Source organism: Manduca sexta, unplaced genomic scaffold (genome assembly GCF_014839805.1).
Source record: "Manduca sexta isolate Smith_Timp_Sample1 unplaced genomic scaffold, JHU_Msex_v1.0 HiC_scaffold_1917, whole genome shotgun sequence".
In the NCBI taxonomy this organism is placed as follows: domain Eukaryota; kingdom Metazoa; phylum Arthropoda; class Insecta; order Lepidoptera; family Sphingidae; genus Manduca; species Manduca sexta.
The window spans coordinates 6,683-27,721 of record NW_023592829.1 but is presented as its reverse complement, the minus strand read 5'-3'; the positions used below and the strand labels follow the sequence as shown (position 1 = coordinate 27,721).

At 33.0% G+C, this 21,039-nt stretch overlaps 2 protein-coding genes across 2 annotated transcripts; one reads left to right on the top strand and one right to left on the bottom strand.

The window, feature by feature from the left end:
- Positions 1-224: 224 nt before the first annotated feature.
- Positions 225-1,045, bottom strand: LOC119191783 (oxidoreductase-like domain-containing protein 1; the record flags this gene model as incomplete). Its single annotated transcript, XM_037445648.1, has 2 exons — positions 225-599; positions 989-1,045. Coding segments are annotated over 2 exons (249 nt in total), but the record flags the coding sequence as incomplete, so codon positions are not given.
- A 4,753-nt stretch (positions 1,046-5,798) lies between these two features.
- On the top strand, positions 5,799-18,174 carry LOC119191782 (rho GDP-dissociation inhibitor 1-like). Its single transcript, XM_037445647.1, is given in 5 exon segments — positions 5,799-6,090; positions 6,093-6,254; positions 8,966-9,075; positions 14,254-14,368; positions 17,669-18,174. Coding segments are annotated over 5 exon segments (612 nt in total). The 5' UTR covers positions 5,799-6,065; the 3' UTR covers positions 17,869-18,174.
- Positions 18,175-21,039: the final 2,865 nt, after the last annotated feature.

The following is a 21,039-nucleotide window of genomic DNA, read 5'->3' as shown; positions in this document are numbered from 1 at the left end:
AGCATATTAAAATGCATTGTTATAGTAAAATGTTATCACAGTGATAAAACAATTGTATGTAATGGTGTTTTGGATATTATACCAATTTGGGAGGATTTAATTATTTACATACATCTATTTACTAAGACCACAATGGGAAAATACTGCAAAACACCAGCCTAGCTTTATGTGCACAAGTTAACATACTATAAGTTTTAGAACAAAATGAACTCAATTCTACAATCTCATAATAAATTAATATGCCATTCTATATTACATATATATTTCTAAATAGAGTTTTTAACATTAGATTAATACATTATTTGTTTATAATTATCAACTAATCTAACTATCATTATTGCAATATTCTATTTCTTATATCACTTATTCAACATTTAATGTCAATTTTCAACATCTGAGTCATTTTCTCAGTCCCGCAATCTTAGTTCCATCTCTAAATATGCTTTCATAGATGGATCGTCAACCATTTTCAATATTTTTTCACTTATCTCTGGATTAGCATTTTGCATTTTATTCGCTAGAGCTTCTGCCCACACTATAAACACGCAATTGGAACAACCCGATTGGCAGCATGCTGTTGGTGGGTTGTCTATGGAGGCCTAAAAAAAAAAATGAAAACTTAAAGGCTGTGAAAAAATTTAGTTCTATACTTATGGTATTCAACTCACTACTGTCGAGACTATTGTGTAGTTATCTCATTGTTTTAATTTCATAAAAGTTTCTATGTTATATCACTTGACTGGCACAGTATTTTAATGGCTGCTGCATTTAACAATTTCTTGATCATTTATGTTAAATAGGAGATAAACCACTACAATTTTACATAGAGTGATACAACACAAAATAACCTCTATTTACATCTATACGCAAACAAATCCTTGAAAATTTGTAATCAGCTGTAAATTTATGCTATGTAGCTTATTTAGTAATTTTCATTACTTATTAACGTAAAAAATTGCATGAAGATTACATAATTTGTAGAGCTTACATCTTTGGCTATCCTCTCCAATTCTTTTTCTTTTTCGTCTTCTGTGTTTTTGACATTTGTAGGTGGTAGTACATTGTTTTATTTGAGAACTATTCAGCCTTTTTATGGCATTGAATGTGTACCTTGTCTTCTGCAAAGAATAAAATTAATAACTTAGTTTCAATAACAGTTTTATAACATAGGTAATTACAAAATTACGTACAAACATGATTTGTGCATTTTTATTTCATTTTTAACAAATGGCACTTTATTTAGATACAACTAAAACTTATAACCAGAGACCAATAAACTAGACTTATAACTGAGTCAAATTTTATTTGTTTACAAAAGTACGAACTGACGTTTATTTTTATTTTTTTTATTATTTCCACAGAGAACCGCCTAAGGTCAAAGACCGTGCTGCCATGTCAAGCATTAAGTGGCTAGGAAGGCCTATCGGCCTGCCGCAACGCAGATTCCATTCTAATCTTTCTTTTATCATATTATTATGCCGAAGCCACACATAGCAAAAATATTCAGGGGGTGGACACTTAGAACATTTTGTGTAATGATGAATGATTATATATCTTAATGCTGTTACATAGAGTTTAGTTTTGGTTGACAAAAGGACGTCTCATCGTAACATCTTGTACCAACATAATAATCCAATAAATTTTGAAAGTATGTTGGCTACCATGATAGTTGATAATTTGTCGCCATTATTGACGGTAGATTTGTCATTGTTGAAGTTTATTTGCAAAAAAATTGTATTATTGCGATTATGTTCAATAATAAGTTATGTTTTATGCCGAATACGTTGAGTTGAGCTAGCTTTTCCGTTTCGTGTATATTTCTTCTTGAAGGAATTTGTGTAGTGTGTGTTACGAGATAGTGATTCTTATTATTCCGAGATGTTGACTCTAATTCTGTTTACATTTGTGTAGTTTATTGATTTTGTGTGCGAGAATGGGGAAAAGAATTAATGTGTATAAAAATGTGAGGTTTGTGGCATACAAAAGTACCCAAAGTCAAACATATTTATGGCTAAGTATCCACTTGATCTACACCGGTAACAGAAAATTTATATTATGATTTAAAACATTACATAAAAGTGATGTGTATTTAATTCAAATTTACAACCTCAGGTAGTCGTTGAAGAGAATACTTTAGATTATGGAGTTTCAATTCTATGCTTAGTAACTTAATCAAAAAGGCACGTGTGAAATCTATGAATTTGCCCTTGCAATAATTGTATCATAGTAATTGTTGATTAGACGGAAAAAGATCATATCTGTAAGGTATAAAATTTTTCAATTTCCATATAAGAATTGGAATAAATAACGGAAAACTGGAGTGTTATGAATTTTTAAGTAGGAGACCTAAACATTATACAATTTATACATAAGAAATTCACGTGATAATATTGTGTATTTTCTAATTAAATAAAGGGAATTATTAAAAATTGTGGACGTTTTATTTTTAATATTCTAAATTCAATCATAATTTTTCCAGTGTAAGATTTATGGTCAGTAATTTTTATCGATATAAAGCTGTCGATACAAAATTATCGATAATATCGATTAAATAAGGAACGTTCCTAGAAACGAGCAGATTTATAGTAAGTTGGCAGCCTTGCGTATCATTTTTCTGCGTAATGTTGGTACAAAATGTAATTCTACTGGGCTCACGTATGTGTGCGTGAGCTCAAATTCAATGTACTAAGTGCCGCCTCTTCTTACGTAGTATATTACTTACTCTATGAAAATATTTGAACACTTGTTTGAACTCATGTTTGGCACGGGTACTTGCGTATTTGTGCAAAGTTTGTGTCAAATGTTTGCGTATTTGGCATTCAGTATCGGTTTTTCAACCCTCAGAACAAGAACAAGCATTGTCATTGTTCTGAGTTTCAACCCACATCAAAGCGTTCAAAGTTATCGAGTTGCTTGAAGGAGAACCGATTATATTATGGAAACCTAAAAGTAAAAGACATAAAAATTAAAATTTGGTCAGTGTCCGTAAACGTGTTTTAAATGTGTGGCAAAGTGTTTGTTCAAATATTTGTCTCTGTATTGCGCCGGCATTATGATGAGTAGGCAATACTTGCCTATTTTTCGCATATAATTCCGTTTACTATGGCCCTGGCCTCCATTGCACTTCGGCCAAAATATTGTGAGTGAACATGCGCTGTATGCTGACTTTTCGATGAAATGAAATGATATGATTTATTTGAATCTGTAAAATGTTATACATTATTTAGATTCTGTCAATATTAACTCTACCACCAGTTTGGAAAGCAGTTTTCACCAGAGAAGAACGGGCAAGAAACTCTGGTGTTGCTCTTTTCAATCAGTTTAGGATAAAGACTACAGTACATGATAAAGTGAGAAGAGAAAAAAGTTTAGAGCAGTTCATTTCTAGGCTCGTGAAATAAGGAATAAATTAATTTAAATTTTTATATGACTGCACAACCCTCTCAGGAATCATGAAATTTCTCTTTATCTTTATAAGTATTTCCTCCTAGCACCTCTAACAATTGTAGAAATTGTAAGCGAAATGGGCAGAACAGTCCATACAAGCAGCACCTGTTCAAGAGTTTGACGCATGTGCCAGCCATCGGCCTCCTCAACCATATTGTAGGGAAGCGGCCGACCCGTCACACGACGCCGCCGCAGGTACAGACAGTTAAAGAGTATTTCATACCGAAGCCGCTTACAGTTACATTAGAAATAAAGAGAAAGAAAAAATATATATATCTCGATCAAGTGACATGATTCCAAATGACGTGACGATGACGTGAGGACGTAAATACTAGGCCCTGCTAAAAGACTGAAAGATACTCCGAATGTCTGCCGAGGTGACAATAAATCTCCCAACAACATATTGGCCACACCTATTGTCCACAACCATTGGTAGTTGCTATATATATAAGTAATAATATGCTATCCAATATAATATTATATTCGTTACAGTAGGTATGTATTATATAGGCTGACATATTGTTGCTGGCGTTGTTGTTTATAATTTCCTGTAATTTTATTTATTTTTGTATATGTTAAGCTCTTATGTAAGAAGGAACAGTCGTTTGAATAAATCATTGGGACCCGGGCCGCTGTGCGCTGCAGTGTTGCCAGGGCCCTTGAGTCGTAAGTTACGTTTCGTTTCCTGAAAAGTTACATTTTTGCTGCAAAAGTTACATTATTGTTTTTTTTAATTTACGCGTTTTTGGGCAAGCATTTTTGTAACTGCGAAACCGCGGGAACTCGCGAAGTAGGAAATGTGCGCGCGCACACTCAAGCAAAATCAAGTTTTAATATATGCAAGATACGTTTCATATTCTCATGGCGAGCCATCTCTGAGTGTGATATGGAGTGAAATACTTTTTAAACCCGCCAGTTTTAGGCATGTTCAATTTGGATGCGTTGAATAGAAATGCGTTCGTAAACTGTTTACAATAAAAATGTTGTATTACAAATCTCGTTGTTCTCAAAAATTACGAAAATTGCCTTAAATATAAAAATTACTTACATGTTACGCGAGGTGGTCAAAAGTAACGAAAAATGTAAGAAATGTAACCTTCTGGCAACACTGGTGCGCTGCTTAGTGCTTCTAGTGTTGCCGACTTAGTGGATGTGACCAAAGAAAAAATACACGATTTTTAGAATTTCACGAAAATATAATATAATGATTCGCTTGAAAGATATTCTGTGAAAAATGAATTATATGTATTGTTCTTGTCAAGTTCCAAGTCAATCTGTTCAGCGTTGTTTTTCATTCGTTTTTCCCTCAGAGTTTTTCCCCACTTATTTAAACATAAGGAGAAATAGTGCTATATTTGAAAATTGAAAGGTAGATTAGGTATTGTCAAAATAGGAACAGGTATGTACTGCCTAGTATCGTAAAATATCTAACCTAGTACAATATGTTCTAAATACGACTTATCTCTAGTCGCAATATTCTCTAAAATAGCTCGTTAAGTAGATATTTTAGTATCAACTATCTAGACACTATATTTTTAATTAATTAACTCGTTAATAATATAATAATATTTTTGCTTTTAAGGCAAAAACAGTTCTGTTTCACAATTTTTTTTAGTATAGATTTGCAGACAGTAATACGAGTGATACCTATTACAAATAGTTTTTTTGCGCATAACGTAGACGTCTATCTCTTTCTTTTGTATCAAAAACAATAAGGAGTCGATACAGCCGTGAATGATCATAGACGATCTGTGAATAAATTATTTTTTAGGGTTCGATGACCGCCCGGAAGCATTTTGTCCGTCATTTTTGATCTATAGATTTTAGAAATCGTTAATTTTTTTGGAAATTTTATCTTTATTTTGGTGTACGTCACAAATACCTGTAAGAATTAGTTTAAAGTATTCGTAATTTCTTCGTTTTGTATCAGCCATCAACGCTTTGTCGTCAAAACGTAAGTAATTTTTTTGTGTATGCAGTGTCTCGATGATATGCTCCGGCGTTATTGGAGCAGCAGTGACGAAGCCGCTAATTTTTCTTGCTTACTGGTATATAATTATAAAGGTCAATATTACGTTTTGTTTTACGAATATTTAGTACCTATAAAAACCATTACGTGTTTGTCCTCTTCCAAGTTTATTATCTTTGGGCGGTTCCATTATCCGGACGAGATATTTTCACAAGTATTAAAGTATGTCCTTGCTGACAAATTTCGACAAACTTGAATTTATCGCCAATTGAAATCACATAAGGAGATAAAGGGCGTACGTCACGTAAAACTATTGATCTATGTCGTTTAGACTTGAGCCGTTGTAATACACGTAATAAAGTATAGGTTATGAATAGTATGAATCATTGCAGTGTCTTTTTAATGCATGTATTGAATATGTAATTTTCTTGTTATATATCAATTGCGTACGGTGGTACACTCAAGTCGCAGTTTCGCTTAGTGTATTATTAGTACACTGGCAATACAGAGATAAGCACGAACTTTAATATAAATCTTATCTCAGTGCCTTTTTCCTGCGTGTATAAACATTTAATGTACAAGTATCAGTGAAGTGTTTGTAAATTGAATTCAGTTATATTTAGAGAAACTTGTCTACTCCAGATAAAACATGTCTGGTGATCCAGAAGTAGCACACACCCTGAAGAAGATACTGAGGAGGAAGAAATCAAGTCGTCATACAAACCTCCTCCGGAGAAGACTATTGAGGAGATCCTTGCAGCGGATCAGGAAGATGAGTCATTAAGAAAGTACAAAGAGGCATTGCTCGGGCAGGCGCAGGCAGGAACTGTTGTTGTTGGTAAGAATTTGTTACACTTGTTTATATTAAGAAAGCTTTCTGTAAATGTGGATGGCATACTGCTGGTATGCAATTTGTGATATGGGAACTTGAATTTGAATTTTGAAAGCTACAAGTGCAAGAATGGTTAGTTAAATTTAATATAATTTTGTTGTCTACATCTCTTAATGTAACATTTAAATTTTCTTATTCTTTCATCTTCCTATTATTATACAAGGAGTATGTATCACATTTAAGCTAATTGTAATAGTTGATCATCTACTTGCCCATCACCCATTGAATACGCCCTCACGTTTTTGTATTATTAAACTATATGAGTTACATAAGTTTCATGATTTTTTACTGAGTTTAAATAATATCACAATACTTATTAATATATTTGTACATTAAATAACAAATATAATAATTATTTAAAATTATTCTAAAGTTCTATATTTGTTTTATGTTATGGAAATTATCTACATAATAACAAACACATTGCTTATTCATCAAGTAAACATGTGCATGTATGGGTAATAAAATGCCTTTATATGGAAAAACATGTTAATTGAAACATTGATTCAAGAAAACTCTTTATTTCTTTTTTTATAATAATTATTTTAAAATAATATGCATTGCTAGTTTGAATCAATACTTTTCTAATTCCATCCAATAAATGATCACTTAACTATGTACTTAGGTGGTTAGATTTTAAAATTAGATGATTGTTGGATTTTCATAGTTATGATTACTATAGTTTTAATTAGTTAATCGGTTGCATTTGGTATATTCATGGAATATGTGTATAAAATTATTAGTATATTACAGACTAAACTTATCCTTAATTATATAAAGATAGCCTGTGATTTCTTAAAAAAAAAATTACAATGATAATGCAGCACGTAAGTGTGTTTGAATGAAAAACAAATGAATGTTCATCATTATCTTGGTGAGGACATGATGTGAAACACTTTGACTCATAGGGCCGATAACATTGACAGCTACAGAATATTATGTTTATTCAGTATTTAATAGCCTGAAATACTTCAGAAACATAATATACCTAGTCTTGCCATAAATATTGTAATAAAGAAAAAAGAAAATTGTTAACTGCAAATAACATTTATTACTTTTACAGTGTGTCAGTTTAATACATAAATATAAAACAATTAAAAATATAAAAAGCTTATTCGAAGTGGTCTCCATTGGCTGCAATACAGTCCTTTAAACGATGAGGCCAGTTATCAATAGAAGCACGCACTCTTTCCATGGGAAAATTCTTCACTGCCAATCGTATAGATTGTTTTAGGGACTCAAATTATCATGGCGTTTAGAGCAAGCTGTACTCTCTAAAACTGACCACAAATCATAATCCAGCGGATTAAGATCGGGACTAGACGACGGCCAGTCTTCAGCTCTGATGAAGTCCGAAACGTTCGATTCCAACCAAGACTGCGTGGACCGAGCTTTATGACCCGGCGCCGAGTCTTGCTGGAAGGACCATACTTGGTTATTGAACATGGTGATGTTAAGGGGCTTAACTACCTTCTCAAGAATGGTATCTTGATACACTTGTGCCGATGTTTTGATACCTTTTCACAAAAATATGGCTCAGTCACTCCTTCATAGCTAACACCCCACCAAACCATCACTGAAGTCGGATAATGTCCACGTTGCACTCTGTCGACTAATTGGGAAGCTTCCTTAGAGCTTTGAGCATAAATACGGTCATTTTGTTTGTTAAAATGTTGCTCAATTGTAAAAATTTTCTCATCCGTAAACAAAATTTTTCTGTGACCTCCCTTTGCGTACCGCTTCAGTAGTTGTTTCGATTTTACCACCCTATTCTTCTTTAAATTATCAGTTAAGAAATGGCCAGTGCGTCTCTTATAGGCTGCAAGTCCTAAGTCATCTTTTAAAATACGCGACATGGTTCTAGGTGCTATCTTCATTTCCCGAGATAAAATCTTTTGCTTTCGGACAGGATTTCTTCGAATTCTTTCCCTTACTGCTTTGACCACCTTTTTCGTACGAACACTACGTGGACGGCCAGATCTTTTCTGTCACAAACAGAGGAGGTCTCATTGTACCTATTAATAGCCCGGTACACAAACATTTTACTAATACCAAGTGTATGGAGAGTTTTAAAAATTGCATTTGGCTCCATACCTACTTTGTGTAATGCTATCACAGCGATTCGGTTCTCTTTATCACCCCACACCATTTTAATATCGCAAAATATTTTACAATGTATTGGCGCCAAAATGAGAAAACACAATGAACAATCGTATAAAAATGACAGATTCGAAATTCAAATGTAATATTTTTTTATAATTAAGTGTAACAGTATTTATGGCCAGACTAAGTATTTAGTATCAATATTGGAACTGAAAAAAGGTGACTATTTACTTTATCTTTTAATAGTAACTAGACTGAGACATAACCATGAAGAAGGTATGTAGGTATATGGTAGACGGGTTTTTGAGAATCCCTAGACATTTATCATTTGAATCTTGTTTACTAGCAAGGTAGAATATATTTGAGTACTTTTTTTAAACATTGTTTAAAACAAGAGACATTCTTGTTGGCAGTAAGCAACTTGCTTGTAGCAAGTATTAGCCATTTATAAATGATTATAAACCAGTTCATGTTTTAGTGTAATCAACACATTACTTATTAAACAAACAGTATAGGTGATTCTTCTCTTAATGTTTACAATAAATTCTTCTCAGATCCAAGTGATGAACGCAAGGTGATAGTGAAGAAGCTTGCGTTGTGCGTCACTGGACGCGACGACGTCGAGCTTGATCTGTCTGGGGACCTCACTGATCTCAAAAAACAGGTAATATATCCATTTAAAAGTTACAGAAAATTATTGTTTATGTTCTGACAAGGATCTAGAACAAATATATTTTTTTTAATATATTTCTATAGTACTGAGATTTCATTGTGACTGCAATCGCTAGTTACAATTTAAACATTAGTTAAATGGGAGTGTGGCTCGTCAATCTTCATTGTGTTGCAAAATGCAGGATAGTGGCCGCTTGGTCTTAGTAATTTAATCTAAACTGTGACTTCCATGCTTCTATAGAATCCTATAGCCATTTAATGTCATTAATATAAAAAAAAGAAAGCACTTAATTTTTAAATTTTACTTACCTTTTAAAGACTCAAATTGTATGCAATTTTGGTCTGACGTGTGCGCGGGAGGAATCAATAAACGTGTTTACCATATTTTGCATGGGTGAAAGTTGGAACAGTTTGTAAAAAAAGTGTGTATGCAACCACAGCAAAATACTACAATAGGAAAAAATTGCAAACATAGGAAAATTTTGAATAAATTCTTGGCCTTTTTATTGTGGTAAAATTACAATCAGACATCAGTAATCTGTGCCAAAGTTTTTCTTTTTTAAATATCCGGTGATACGAACAAATACAGAAAGAATATATTTTTTAGAAGTAAAATACTTCTGAATTAATATCGGTGATACGAACAAATACAGAAAGAATATATTGTCTTAGAGTAAAATATTTTTGAATCAATACGATCATGATGCACCTAATTATTCGCATAAATCTCTTCTCATGCAGAACTGTCGCGTCTACAGGGAGATATATTTAGTCGGTTCAACAGTCGAGTTTCATTCACCGCGTTGTTTCGTGTAACAAGCAATAAAACTATTTCTCATTAAAGAACGCCACCGGGACACAACTGCACCGACAGATTTATTGCGTGGGCCGGTGTTTTCTCAATGCGTGTATAGATAGATGTGTACGACGAATGATTTGGCCCCGATTATGATTTGCACTTCATACACATTTCGTCACATGATATGGATGAATTTTCTGGATGGTGATTGGTGTTATAGTTTCAGTGTTTTATTACCTTAAATGCATAATGAAATTAGGTATATTACATAAATGTAGTAAAAGAAAGAAACTTTTCTTTATTCCTAGTATATTTTTCATTTATACTTATGCGAAGTAATAATTTGTTTATTAAAAAAGGATTATTCTAATATTACAAAATTGAACTATTTATTAGGTAAAATATACATTATCACAAATGTGTCTAAAAATGTCTACCAATGTGATAGACACAGCCTAAAATTATGTAAATTTTTCAAGTCGTCGAACCCCATTAATTATTTCCCACTAATATTAAATGTCAGTCTGTGTAACTGGTTGCGTTTCCTAGTCATGAATTCTCATTATAATATTAAACTCAGTAATATTAAAATATGTCACAGCGTTTGGTACTAATCAAGTTATAGATTTGGATGAAATTTATCACGCTTATAGACTATACCCTAGGTTACCCTATTTAAAAAACCTATTTTTAAAAAGAGTCTTAGAATTTCGGATCAAGATTTTTCCTTAATGTATTTGGATGAAATTTGTCACACTTACAGACTATTCCCTAAATTACCATAGGGCATTTAAAAAACCTATTTAAAAAAAGAAGCTTTAAGAATTTCGGAACCAGAGTTTCACGTTGATACAACTGTGATCAGAATGCAGTATATTATTAAACGAGATACGAGTTCCGATAGTGATGTTGTATGTGCGTCGTAAACATTACGTCCTTCAGTTGTTGATCATCAAGCCGACAGGTGCACAACGGTTCCGTCTGTTACCCCATAATTCGGCTCGCAATTAGAGTATGATATGAGAGCCGGCTTGGCAATCCTCCAGGTCGGCTTAGTACATGACTTTTGATTGAATAATCTCCAGTGTCCAAAGCATTTCGCGGTTTGATTGGCGCGCGATACTTTGACGTACCTGTTCATTGGTGATATATATTTGACGTGGGATACACGTGGAAGGAAAATTAAATTGCGACCTTAATGGTGTTGACCCATCTGCTTAAGATTATTCATGACGTATGATACTATAAATTACCGTGCGCTTTAATGGTGAAGGAAAACATCTTGGGGAACCTACATACAATAGAATAAAAAAAAAAGAATTTCGAAGGTATGTGAAGCTAGGCCGGCGTGGTGTAATAAGGCCCATACCATCTCAGTAGTAGAGGAGGCCCGTGACCAACATTGGGCAGTATGCATATAGTATAGGACTGGTATTATTTATTATGCTACATAGTACTTCACCCAAAAAATATCTTTCGACTCGAAGGCTAGTGCAATTTGATTTGGATTATTGGGAATTTACTCCCATTTCATTATAGCTTACTTATTCATATTAATAGTTAACGTATTGTGTTGATTGTGAATGTATGCCCGAGTCTTAGGGAAGAATTAGTTTGCTTTGCATAAACATCAAATGAACAGGAAAAAGTATACATTATCTCATTTCAAATAGTGTTAGAGTCTATGTTGTGTTACTTTTATTAATATAACTGCAAACGCACCGTTGTAGAATGTTATTTATATTTAGTTTTTTTATTGGTCTTAACACAGATTGACACGTTTAATTAACACTCATAAAAGGAAAATTCTTATACGTTGAGATATAAATTACCAATTACGTATAAAATATACCGTGTTATTATATCATTGCGGCCAATTGCAATGATAAATCAGGACAGAGAATATAACAAACAAACAGAGACAGGCAGGAAGTACAAAATTTGTTCTTTCATTAAATCAGTCCAATACATCGTCAACTCGGCGGAGAACGTTCAATGTTCATTGAGGATCTTACTATTTTATCATTGTGCGATTATATTTTCACCTAGCATTGGCGATTTTTTGAAATTTCATATGTGCTCTTACGGCTTTTGGTCACGAGCAGTCGGCAGAGATGTGACGAGACAATATTGTATTTTCTCAATAACTTATTTTGCGCATGATCCGCCCGCGTTAAAAAGTGTTTTCGGGATAAAAACAAAGCAAAACATACAAAAAACAAACAAAGCCTCCTATTACTTTATTAGTTCCAGAGATTTACCCCATACAAACAATCAAACTCACAAACTTTTCTTTATAATATATGTATAGATGAAGACTGATAACAGTTAATGTTTGTTTCAATCTTGATCACCTTTTGTTTTTTTTTATACCGAATGTAATCATGCTATTTGTCAAATGTAGACGCGGCATTAGCCACGTGGGCCGTTACAAATGTCAGCAAACACTTGTGTTCAGTTTGCGGATGATGTAAATACCACATGCAGCGTCTACCTGGCCTTTATGAAATTTGTTACGCGCACACACGTTGTCAAATGCATGGATGCGTAATGTTCCGCGCCCACTCGCGCGAGTCATCGGTGTAAACATATTTACTATTAGTGTGCACGGTGTAACAATGTCTTTTAATAGATGTTTATTTGTGTTATTTTCCGGATTTAGAGTAGTATCTATGGTCTATTTATGTTTTATAAAAATGTTAATAAAATCGTTTGTGATTTAATAATAATTTTGATTATGTTTTAACTTTTGACACACTATTCTTTTTGCACTTCCGTGTTCTCATTTATGAGATTGATTTCCGTTCTATTCAAGAAACTAATTTTAAATAGATTTTAGGATTATAGGAACGCAAACTTAAGTTTTGGGTTACTAATATTCGTATAAAAATCAGAAACTTGCTCAGTACTATATCTAGTCATGATAAATCATAAATACAGACACTTATTCAAATGCATAGTAATTTCCCAGCCCAGTTAATACTCAACTAATTAAATATATTTACTAAACTCCGATGTTTCTAAAAACAACGCTAAAAACATGCGAGATAGTTTTTTATCATATTACAAGAGGAAAGGAGGATCGACTCGTGTGATAAGAGGTTATCGTTGCCAGCCGTCACTTGCAGCACAAGAGCTAAATTACGTGTTTTCAGCTCTATTATTTCTTTTGAAAGAATTATTTTACAATGTTGTCGGATTTACACTTCTTTACTATAGGCTATTCAGGTAGGCCAGGACCGAAAATAAATGCTCCTACTTTAAAATACGTAGTCCCCCCTAGGCTGTAGCCTTTTGACAAATCCAACCCTGCATTTGAAATTCTGTTTTGAAATCGAGTAGAATGTAGATAAAATCTTACGTAAATAAGAATTATTAACTCGTGTCAAATAAAAGCACTGTTTTTTTTTACAATTTGGGTGCATACTTGTTTTATATCTAATTTCTAAGACGATTTATAATGTCAGTCCATTCCACAGGCCACTGTAAACATGGAAAATATAGGTACCGATGACATAGGGTATAATTTAGAACATACAAAATAGTAACAATAGTGAACTTTGCTATGAAATAAAAGGAACGTCATTTTCAAACATTTGCTATTGGTAATGATCTTAATACAGATTTCAATTATTAGGATTTTGCCTGCGACTGAGAAAGTTGTTCCGAGATAAATACTTTTCTGGCCTAAAACGTTGCCTATAGCACTCGGGAGTAATGTAGCTTCCTATTAGGGAAAAAAAATCAGAATCGGTTCAGTCGTTCTTGAGATTAGCCCGTTTTATACAAACAAACTCTTCAGCTTTATATATTAGTATAGATTATATCTGAAGTTTGATGTTCAAAGATCACGATAACTCAGCTCTCAAGTGTTCCTCTAATCGTGAATTTACGCAACATTAGTTGCTCGTTGCGTAGTCATGATCGCTAACACATAATGCTATAATTCTCCTCTAAAAGGATAAATTAAGATGTTTTGAAAATAGAACGTAAATATTACATATGCCGTCAATTTATGAAAGAAGGATTAATCATTGAATAAAATTTATATTGAAATGAGGTTTAATAGCCATTGGTTGCAAGTTTAATAAATTAATAATTTTATCTAAATAAAAGAGTTTATTTCTTATATTTTATGCAATATAAGTAAGTTGCCTTTTTGGGATTTGTAAAATACAATAATTAAATGAAGTAAATGATAAATGGGTAGATATTTATTTATAATTATAATCATATTATGAAGCAATTGTACTGATTAGCGATCAGACAGAAGTTATCACATTGCATTCGCATCTAAATCCATTACTAATTAATAATAATTATACTGTTTCACTGCCAATATATTAACAAAATGATTATTTTATATTTCAGGTGTTTGTGATAAAGGAGGGCGTTCAGTACAGGATAAGGATCGACTTTATCGTACAGCGCGAGATCGTCCACGGGCTCAAGTACGTCCAGAAGACGTACCGGCTTGGCGTTCCAGGTGATTATAACCTTTATTTATACGAAAGTAGGGGTTAAAAGATTGCAGATAGATAATGATAAATTCAAAGAGTTGATTTTTTTTTGTTGAAGTCAAAATAATTAGAATTATTGTAAAACTTTGATTACAGACTGATAAAATTATAATATTCTGGTATTTCACTACTCAGTTTTCACACTGATAACTAATAATAGCATTTTGAGAAATCCGTTAGAATATTGTTTTTCCGATATATTATCAATAAACGATCCCAAACTTAATAATATTATTAAAGCCGATCCCGAGAATAAACTAATTAAAACCAAGTCGTTTGTAAGCATTTCAAAAAACTATTCAGGGCCCTGATTCTGTATGATAGTGTAAACGCGTAACGCGGCCGTGTCATGTTATCTTCGAGAAATGTGTGTGGAATGGTATTCTGTAAGCCAAATTTCTATAGTCCTAAACATGATGGGTTGTGTTACGTGCTTGTTACGCACTGTCAAAATAACGTGCGGGATAGAGAATAAGGCCCCTGGACCTTTAAAAAATGTGAATAAACACGGCACAAGTGTCCACGTCTTTTTTTTGTTATTGGTCGAAAAACTATGACGTGACTTCGTATCTTGACAAACCACAAGCATTATAATCAAAAGAACACGCACCACGGTGTCGTGTTTGTTCTGTTACATTGTAGCCGAACTGTTTGGTTCATTTGCGCGATCGTTGCCAAAAAAACCTATTGGTATCTTTTAATACAATCTCCGGTTAGATTAGACTTAGTGTCATATGTTATATTATTTTCCGTATATTGTGTAAACTTTAGTACGATGAGGGCTCATGAATTTTATGTTCCTTTGATCAAAAGAATTCATTGTGACATGAAACTTTACGCGATTATATAGCAATTAGTAAGCAATACCTTAATAATGCTTTGGTCTATCATTCTGTGTTTAAAATGAGATGATAATGTTCTAAACGAGGCGGATTCTTTTTTTAGTCAAAATATAGTGAAGTAGATAGTACGCCTTCAATTGGAGTCACATTTGAGATTTTCCACTCAGTGTTCGCGATATTTCAAAATTTACTTATTATGAAAGACTAAGCTAATTATATTTTAAATTGTGACTTTCCTGTTCTAAGTTAATTATAAAACTCATACAAAATGTATATTACAATACTTATTTATCATTCTTTTTATTATTTTCCTTAATTAGAATTGAGTTTTGCAATATAAATTAATAAATAATACAACAATAATGTAATAAGATTATTATGACTATATCTAATATTGTATTGTGTTTTTCCACGCATACGCGGACAGTGCCTGGTACGTAAATTAGTATTCAGAAGCTAACACAACTTATTCCATATATTGTGCACGTATGTCTGTCTATATGTAGCGTGTATTGTATGCAACATCACATTAACACAATTCAACAATCGTATACAATAACTGAGGCCACGTAGAGGTGTATCAACAAGGGGAAGTTGTCCCTATTTGGTTTGACACTTTGTAATTATTTCAATGTCGGGTAAAAGTAAAATGTTCTTTATTTATATTTGTAATATGATATATTTTCCTATAACTGAATGTGGAAACGGTTTGTCTGATGCCAAGCGTCACTAATGCCCATAAACAGTGTCAAACAGAACGCTGCTAACTTATAATTCCGGGCTGAAGATAAGATGCTTTTCTACAATCATTAGCCCTAATATAAAACAAAAAAATGTATAACATGTTCAATCGATAATTCTATCGCTAGGATCATTTCCATATATATTTTTTTTCTTTCTGTTTGCCTTAACGATTGTAGGAAATTATCTTATCTACAGCACGTGAACTGCAAGGCTCTGCACGCCACTGGCCTGCGCTTGTCTAGTTGCATTGTCATATACTGGCGTCAATATACTTCAAACCCGAATTCAGCAATGCATCTATGCAATTTACGATAAATGATCTCAATGTGGCCTGTATTCACCAATTATAATTATTTTAAAGTGCAATTGATGTTTAAAATTATAGTAGCAATCAAGTAAATTTTTCATAATCTACCACCAATGTATTAAGATTATTACCGTGTGTTATTCGCCATAGTACTAAGTATAGATCATTTCATTCACGAAGACGCGCCCCACCACCTTTAGAGCGAGGGTGTTGCGGGGTGTCATGGGATAATGGGATTGATCCAGTAACTTTCCCCGACGCTATCTATCGTAGTGTGCGTGTGCACTTATGCTGATTACACACACTAATCGATCAGAGAAAGTAATAAGGCGCGTCTTAGTAGATGAAATGATATATATTTATTGCATTTGTTCGAAGCTGTTTCCAAACATTTAGTTGGTTTTACTGATATTTTGTCTAAAACACGGTATTATTACCTTTGTAACACGGTAATTCTCAATTTACACATGTAGACACTGTTTTTACACAATTTAATTAAAACGATAATTAAAGAAAAAAAACGCACATTTCACATAACTGGTGTTGTAATCCCACTAGATCAATAAGTTACCTATGAAGGAATTTTTAATATTTCCTAAAGCTTTTCGCATGATTGTCATTGATGTTGTAATCCTAAAACTTATTTAGTAATTTATGTATAAAGGAGTTTTTTTTTATATTTCCCCAAGCTCCTCACAAGATTTTCATATTCGTTATAAGAAAAAAAAACATATTTCAATTATGGCGGTCAAAGTTACATTAATTTAGTTATAGGCAGAAATTAATAATTGCTAAAAATATTGATAAAAGTGTGTCGATAGTTTCCTTATGTCTTTTTGGTATAGGGCACATGAATACACTGCACTTATTTTACTGATGGACTTAATTCATGTGTCCACATCCTTCAGCTCCTGGAGATGTATTAGTACCCTAACTCCAAAATTGATTCTTCCAACTAGTGACTTTGGATATTAAACCTTATGTATACCTATTTAGATATTACCCAAAAACGTTAACATTGTAGCTTTTTAATGTTATAAACATTTTCACCTCGTATCACTTAGCAAGACGGTAGATGTCATAGACCAGTGAAACAGAGATGAAAATGTTAATTGGTGATAAGGGAGTAATTTACATTTGACATTTGAGCCTTGTCACATTGTTTTATTTAAATATTTTATCAAATAAGAAATGATGGATCAGAAATTAATATCTCTTAAGCGCCGTATTATCAAGTGATAAAATTATGTAATTTGATAAAAAATGAGAATCAGATTCTTTGTTGTATTTTCAGATTTCAATAACGTACTTGTTGATTGTGACAGGGCTCAAACTTGATTTCACTCACTTTAATAACCAATAATTCATTTCAGTGGACAAAATGACCCACATGGTGGGCTCCTACCCCCCCAAGACGGAGATCCAGTCGTACACGACTCCTCCAGAGGACGCTCCCTCAGGGCTCATGGCGAGGGGCTCTTACACCGTCAACAGCCTTTTCACCGACGACGACAAGAATATCCATCTCCAATGGGAATGGTCTTTCGAAATCAAGAAGGATTGGAAAGATTAAAATAGCTCGGCTAGCAGACAGACTGGGTTGGATGTAACGATGTATAATTTGCGTATTAACTTTTACTGTCTGTGCCATAGGGATTTCAATTTTAATTCACCTACATTATAGAATGTATCGAGTCAAACGCACAGATTTCGTATTTTTACTCCGCGTCCAATCCAGTTGTCGTGAACTGCGTGCGAAGTAAATATACTGACAAATTAGATTGTATTTAATCGCTGATAATATGTGGATGCATGGATTGTGCAATGCTCATCAACACTAGCTTTAAGTGATTCGGAATTAAATTGGCTTTCACACTTATTCTAATTTTACTTTGATTTTCCTTACACTATCAAAAGTACTTTGATTATGGAAATTTGTATTTCAATTCTAAGTCTTCACCATTTAGGTTTTATTTTTCTTGTTATCGATAAAGACAGAAAACGCCGAGCGTTGTATAACCATTTGTTTATGAAATATTAATAGGTTTGTACATTATTTGGTGGTTATTAACGATAATTTAAAAATTATAGAGGATTGTCATTGATGGCAGTGTTTAGTATTAATGTGTGATTTTCTTTAAGTACATGAATTTTAACGTCCACATATTGTCAAGCGGATTTCACATTTCGTTAGTATTACCCATATTATACATTTAAAAATAATTATTGTGATTATATACCATGTGAAATTACTTATATTTGCATTGTATTTTCGTTCTTAAAGCAATGAAATTAAGACATAAAGTAGGTTTACAAATACAATGTATTATTACGATGTTCAACTTTTTCCAAAAATCCTTACTGTACGTAGAGTATTTAAGATTTTCACAATATACAGTTACAAAATTTTACTTATTGTAGGTACGTTTTATATACATCTGGGCAATATATAAACTTAATATACGAGACATGTTTTCTATTTTTCTAAATGGTCAAAGGAAAATTGCAGTGTGCATACATTGGTGTATGTTTATGCTTTTATTTACGAAAGACGTAGTTTTATTAGAGTTACATAGACAAGTAATGCATAAAAAGTCAGACGAGCGTTGAAAGTCGATAATGGAAACCGGATATTCTTGGCTAAATATATTTCTTATTATTTGCAGCATTCAATACGTTTGTGGCAAAATAAGACGATCAACAATCACATAAAAGTTAAGAACTTTTTAGTCACAAGTCGAAAGAGTTAAGAATATAATGATTCACGTATCTTTGTTACGTTTAGTCCCTAAACACTCCCTAATATTGTAAGCAAGTGGGAAGGTAGAATGATAACTGTCGTGCTAACACCGGCATTCCTGCATGCATTTTGAATGTTTACATCTGAATTTGATCAGTAATTTCAATGTAGTTTTCTGTAACTTTGCATTTTAAAATATAGATTGAATAAAATGTGATTCCTTTAATTTTAAATTTCTTGATAGCATTGTCGATGTCGATAACATATTTTACTCTTTAGTATATAGTAATCATGGAATATATATTATTGATTTATCAATACTTTCAATATTTTGAATTTTTAATGAAATTATTTTGATATTACAACTATAATAAAATAACACGGGAGTCTATGATTATCGATATTTTTGTGCATCTTTACTATCGACATCGACTATAGAATAGACGATTCAAATTACCCCGTTTAAAAACTGAAGAGTTGTATCACAAATAGGTCACAATACTGTAGAAAATTCAGCATGTAAGTACCAAAACTTAGAGTTTAAAAATATATACTTAAGGGTATGGGTGCACCAATACAAAGATATGTCTATTTTAATATTTCACATATTGCTTCTTTATAACCAGTGCCAGTAACAATCGGGGCAATAATGAAAGTATTAATACATGGAATAAAGTGCGAGAGGTTTGTATTCGCTGCCCCTGCCTTTTGCTGTGTGACAGGAAACTGCCATTAATTTGCACAAACTGAAACAAATTTGTGTAATTGACTGCGAAGGTCAAATTATTTGGAGAACTAGTTGGCTAAGCATTTTATTGGTCGAGTCAAAATGATCATAAAATAACGTAAGCAAAGCTCGGAGGATCAATATTGTACAAGGCATTTAGAAGCATAAGGCTGGGGTACGGCTTGGCACAGCTATTCCCATACATAGTGTAAATTTAGATTAAGGCATTCGCAATAAAGTACATTCGCCCTCAGGTACATGTACGCTTAAGCGTGAAGATAGAAGGTGCTTCAGTGGCTCCACTGGTGCTCTTCATATTTTAAAATAAGGCTTCCCTTTATGAATTGTAGAGATATAACTACATTTTATTGAATTGCATTTTTACGTATATATACTCACATTTGTGTGTAATTTTTATAATTATAGTTATTTCTGAAACTGTAACTTACAATATTCTAAATAAAACAGGGCTTTTCATACTAGCAGTTGTAGAATGTGCCTATAATTTAGGTTGTAAATATGGGATAATCGGCGCTCATAGTATCTTACGCGCATTTTGGATACTACCATAGTTTCTACAGCCGCTTTGATACCATCTCAAGTATGAAGGGGTCATTACAAGTGTTTCTGATTTCACAATAGAAAATATGCATTAAGTTCTTGCTCTTCCTTTTTATTTCTTTACACTAGTAATTATAATTTGAATAATGTACGTCTAAAGTTTTATGCAATGTAATAGTTTGGCCAAAAATAAAGCTTATTTATTCAACATTGTGTTTTTTACCCTAGTTATTCTTTAAGTCACACATAGCACACAGGATTAGCAAGCTGAAGTGACAGCGGGCAGGCCATATTTATCGAAGAACCGACAAACAATGGGTAAACGAGTTCTCAACTGAAGACTACGACTTGGTAAACGTAGTGTAGGATGCCCTCCAATTAGGTGGAGTGATGATCTCTGAGTGGTCACTTACCTAAGAGACAGACGATCTATCTTAAGAGAAATTAGTGCAAGGTTACAGTAAAATTAAAGTAATTTTAAGATTCAATATATTGCATTAGCAGATTCAAACAACAGAAATAGCTTGAATCAATTAAGTATTTCTTCCAAATTAACGTCGTAAACTCTGCTGGTGGCTGGTTTCTGGACTCTACCAAACTTGCTAAGAGCCAACACTACTGGTAGTTTTGTCGTGGAACAAAATGCTGTCAATCGAGTTGGGACGTAGTAGGCGTTTAATAGCTTTAAAGGCATAGCGATTGCCATGCACCCGTAT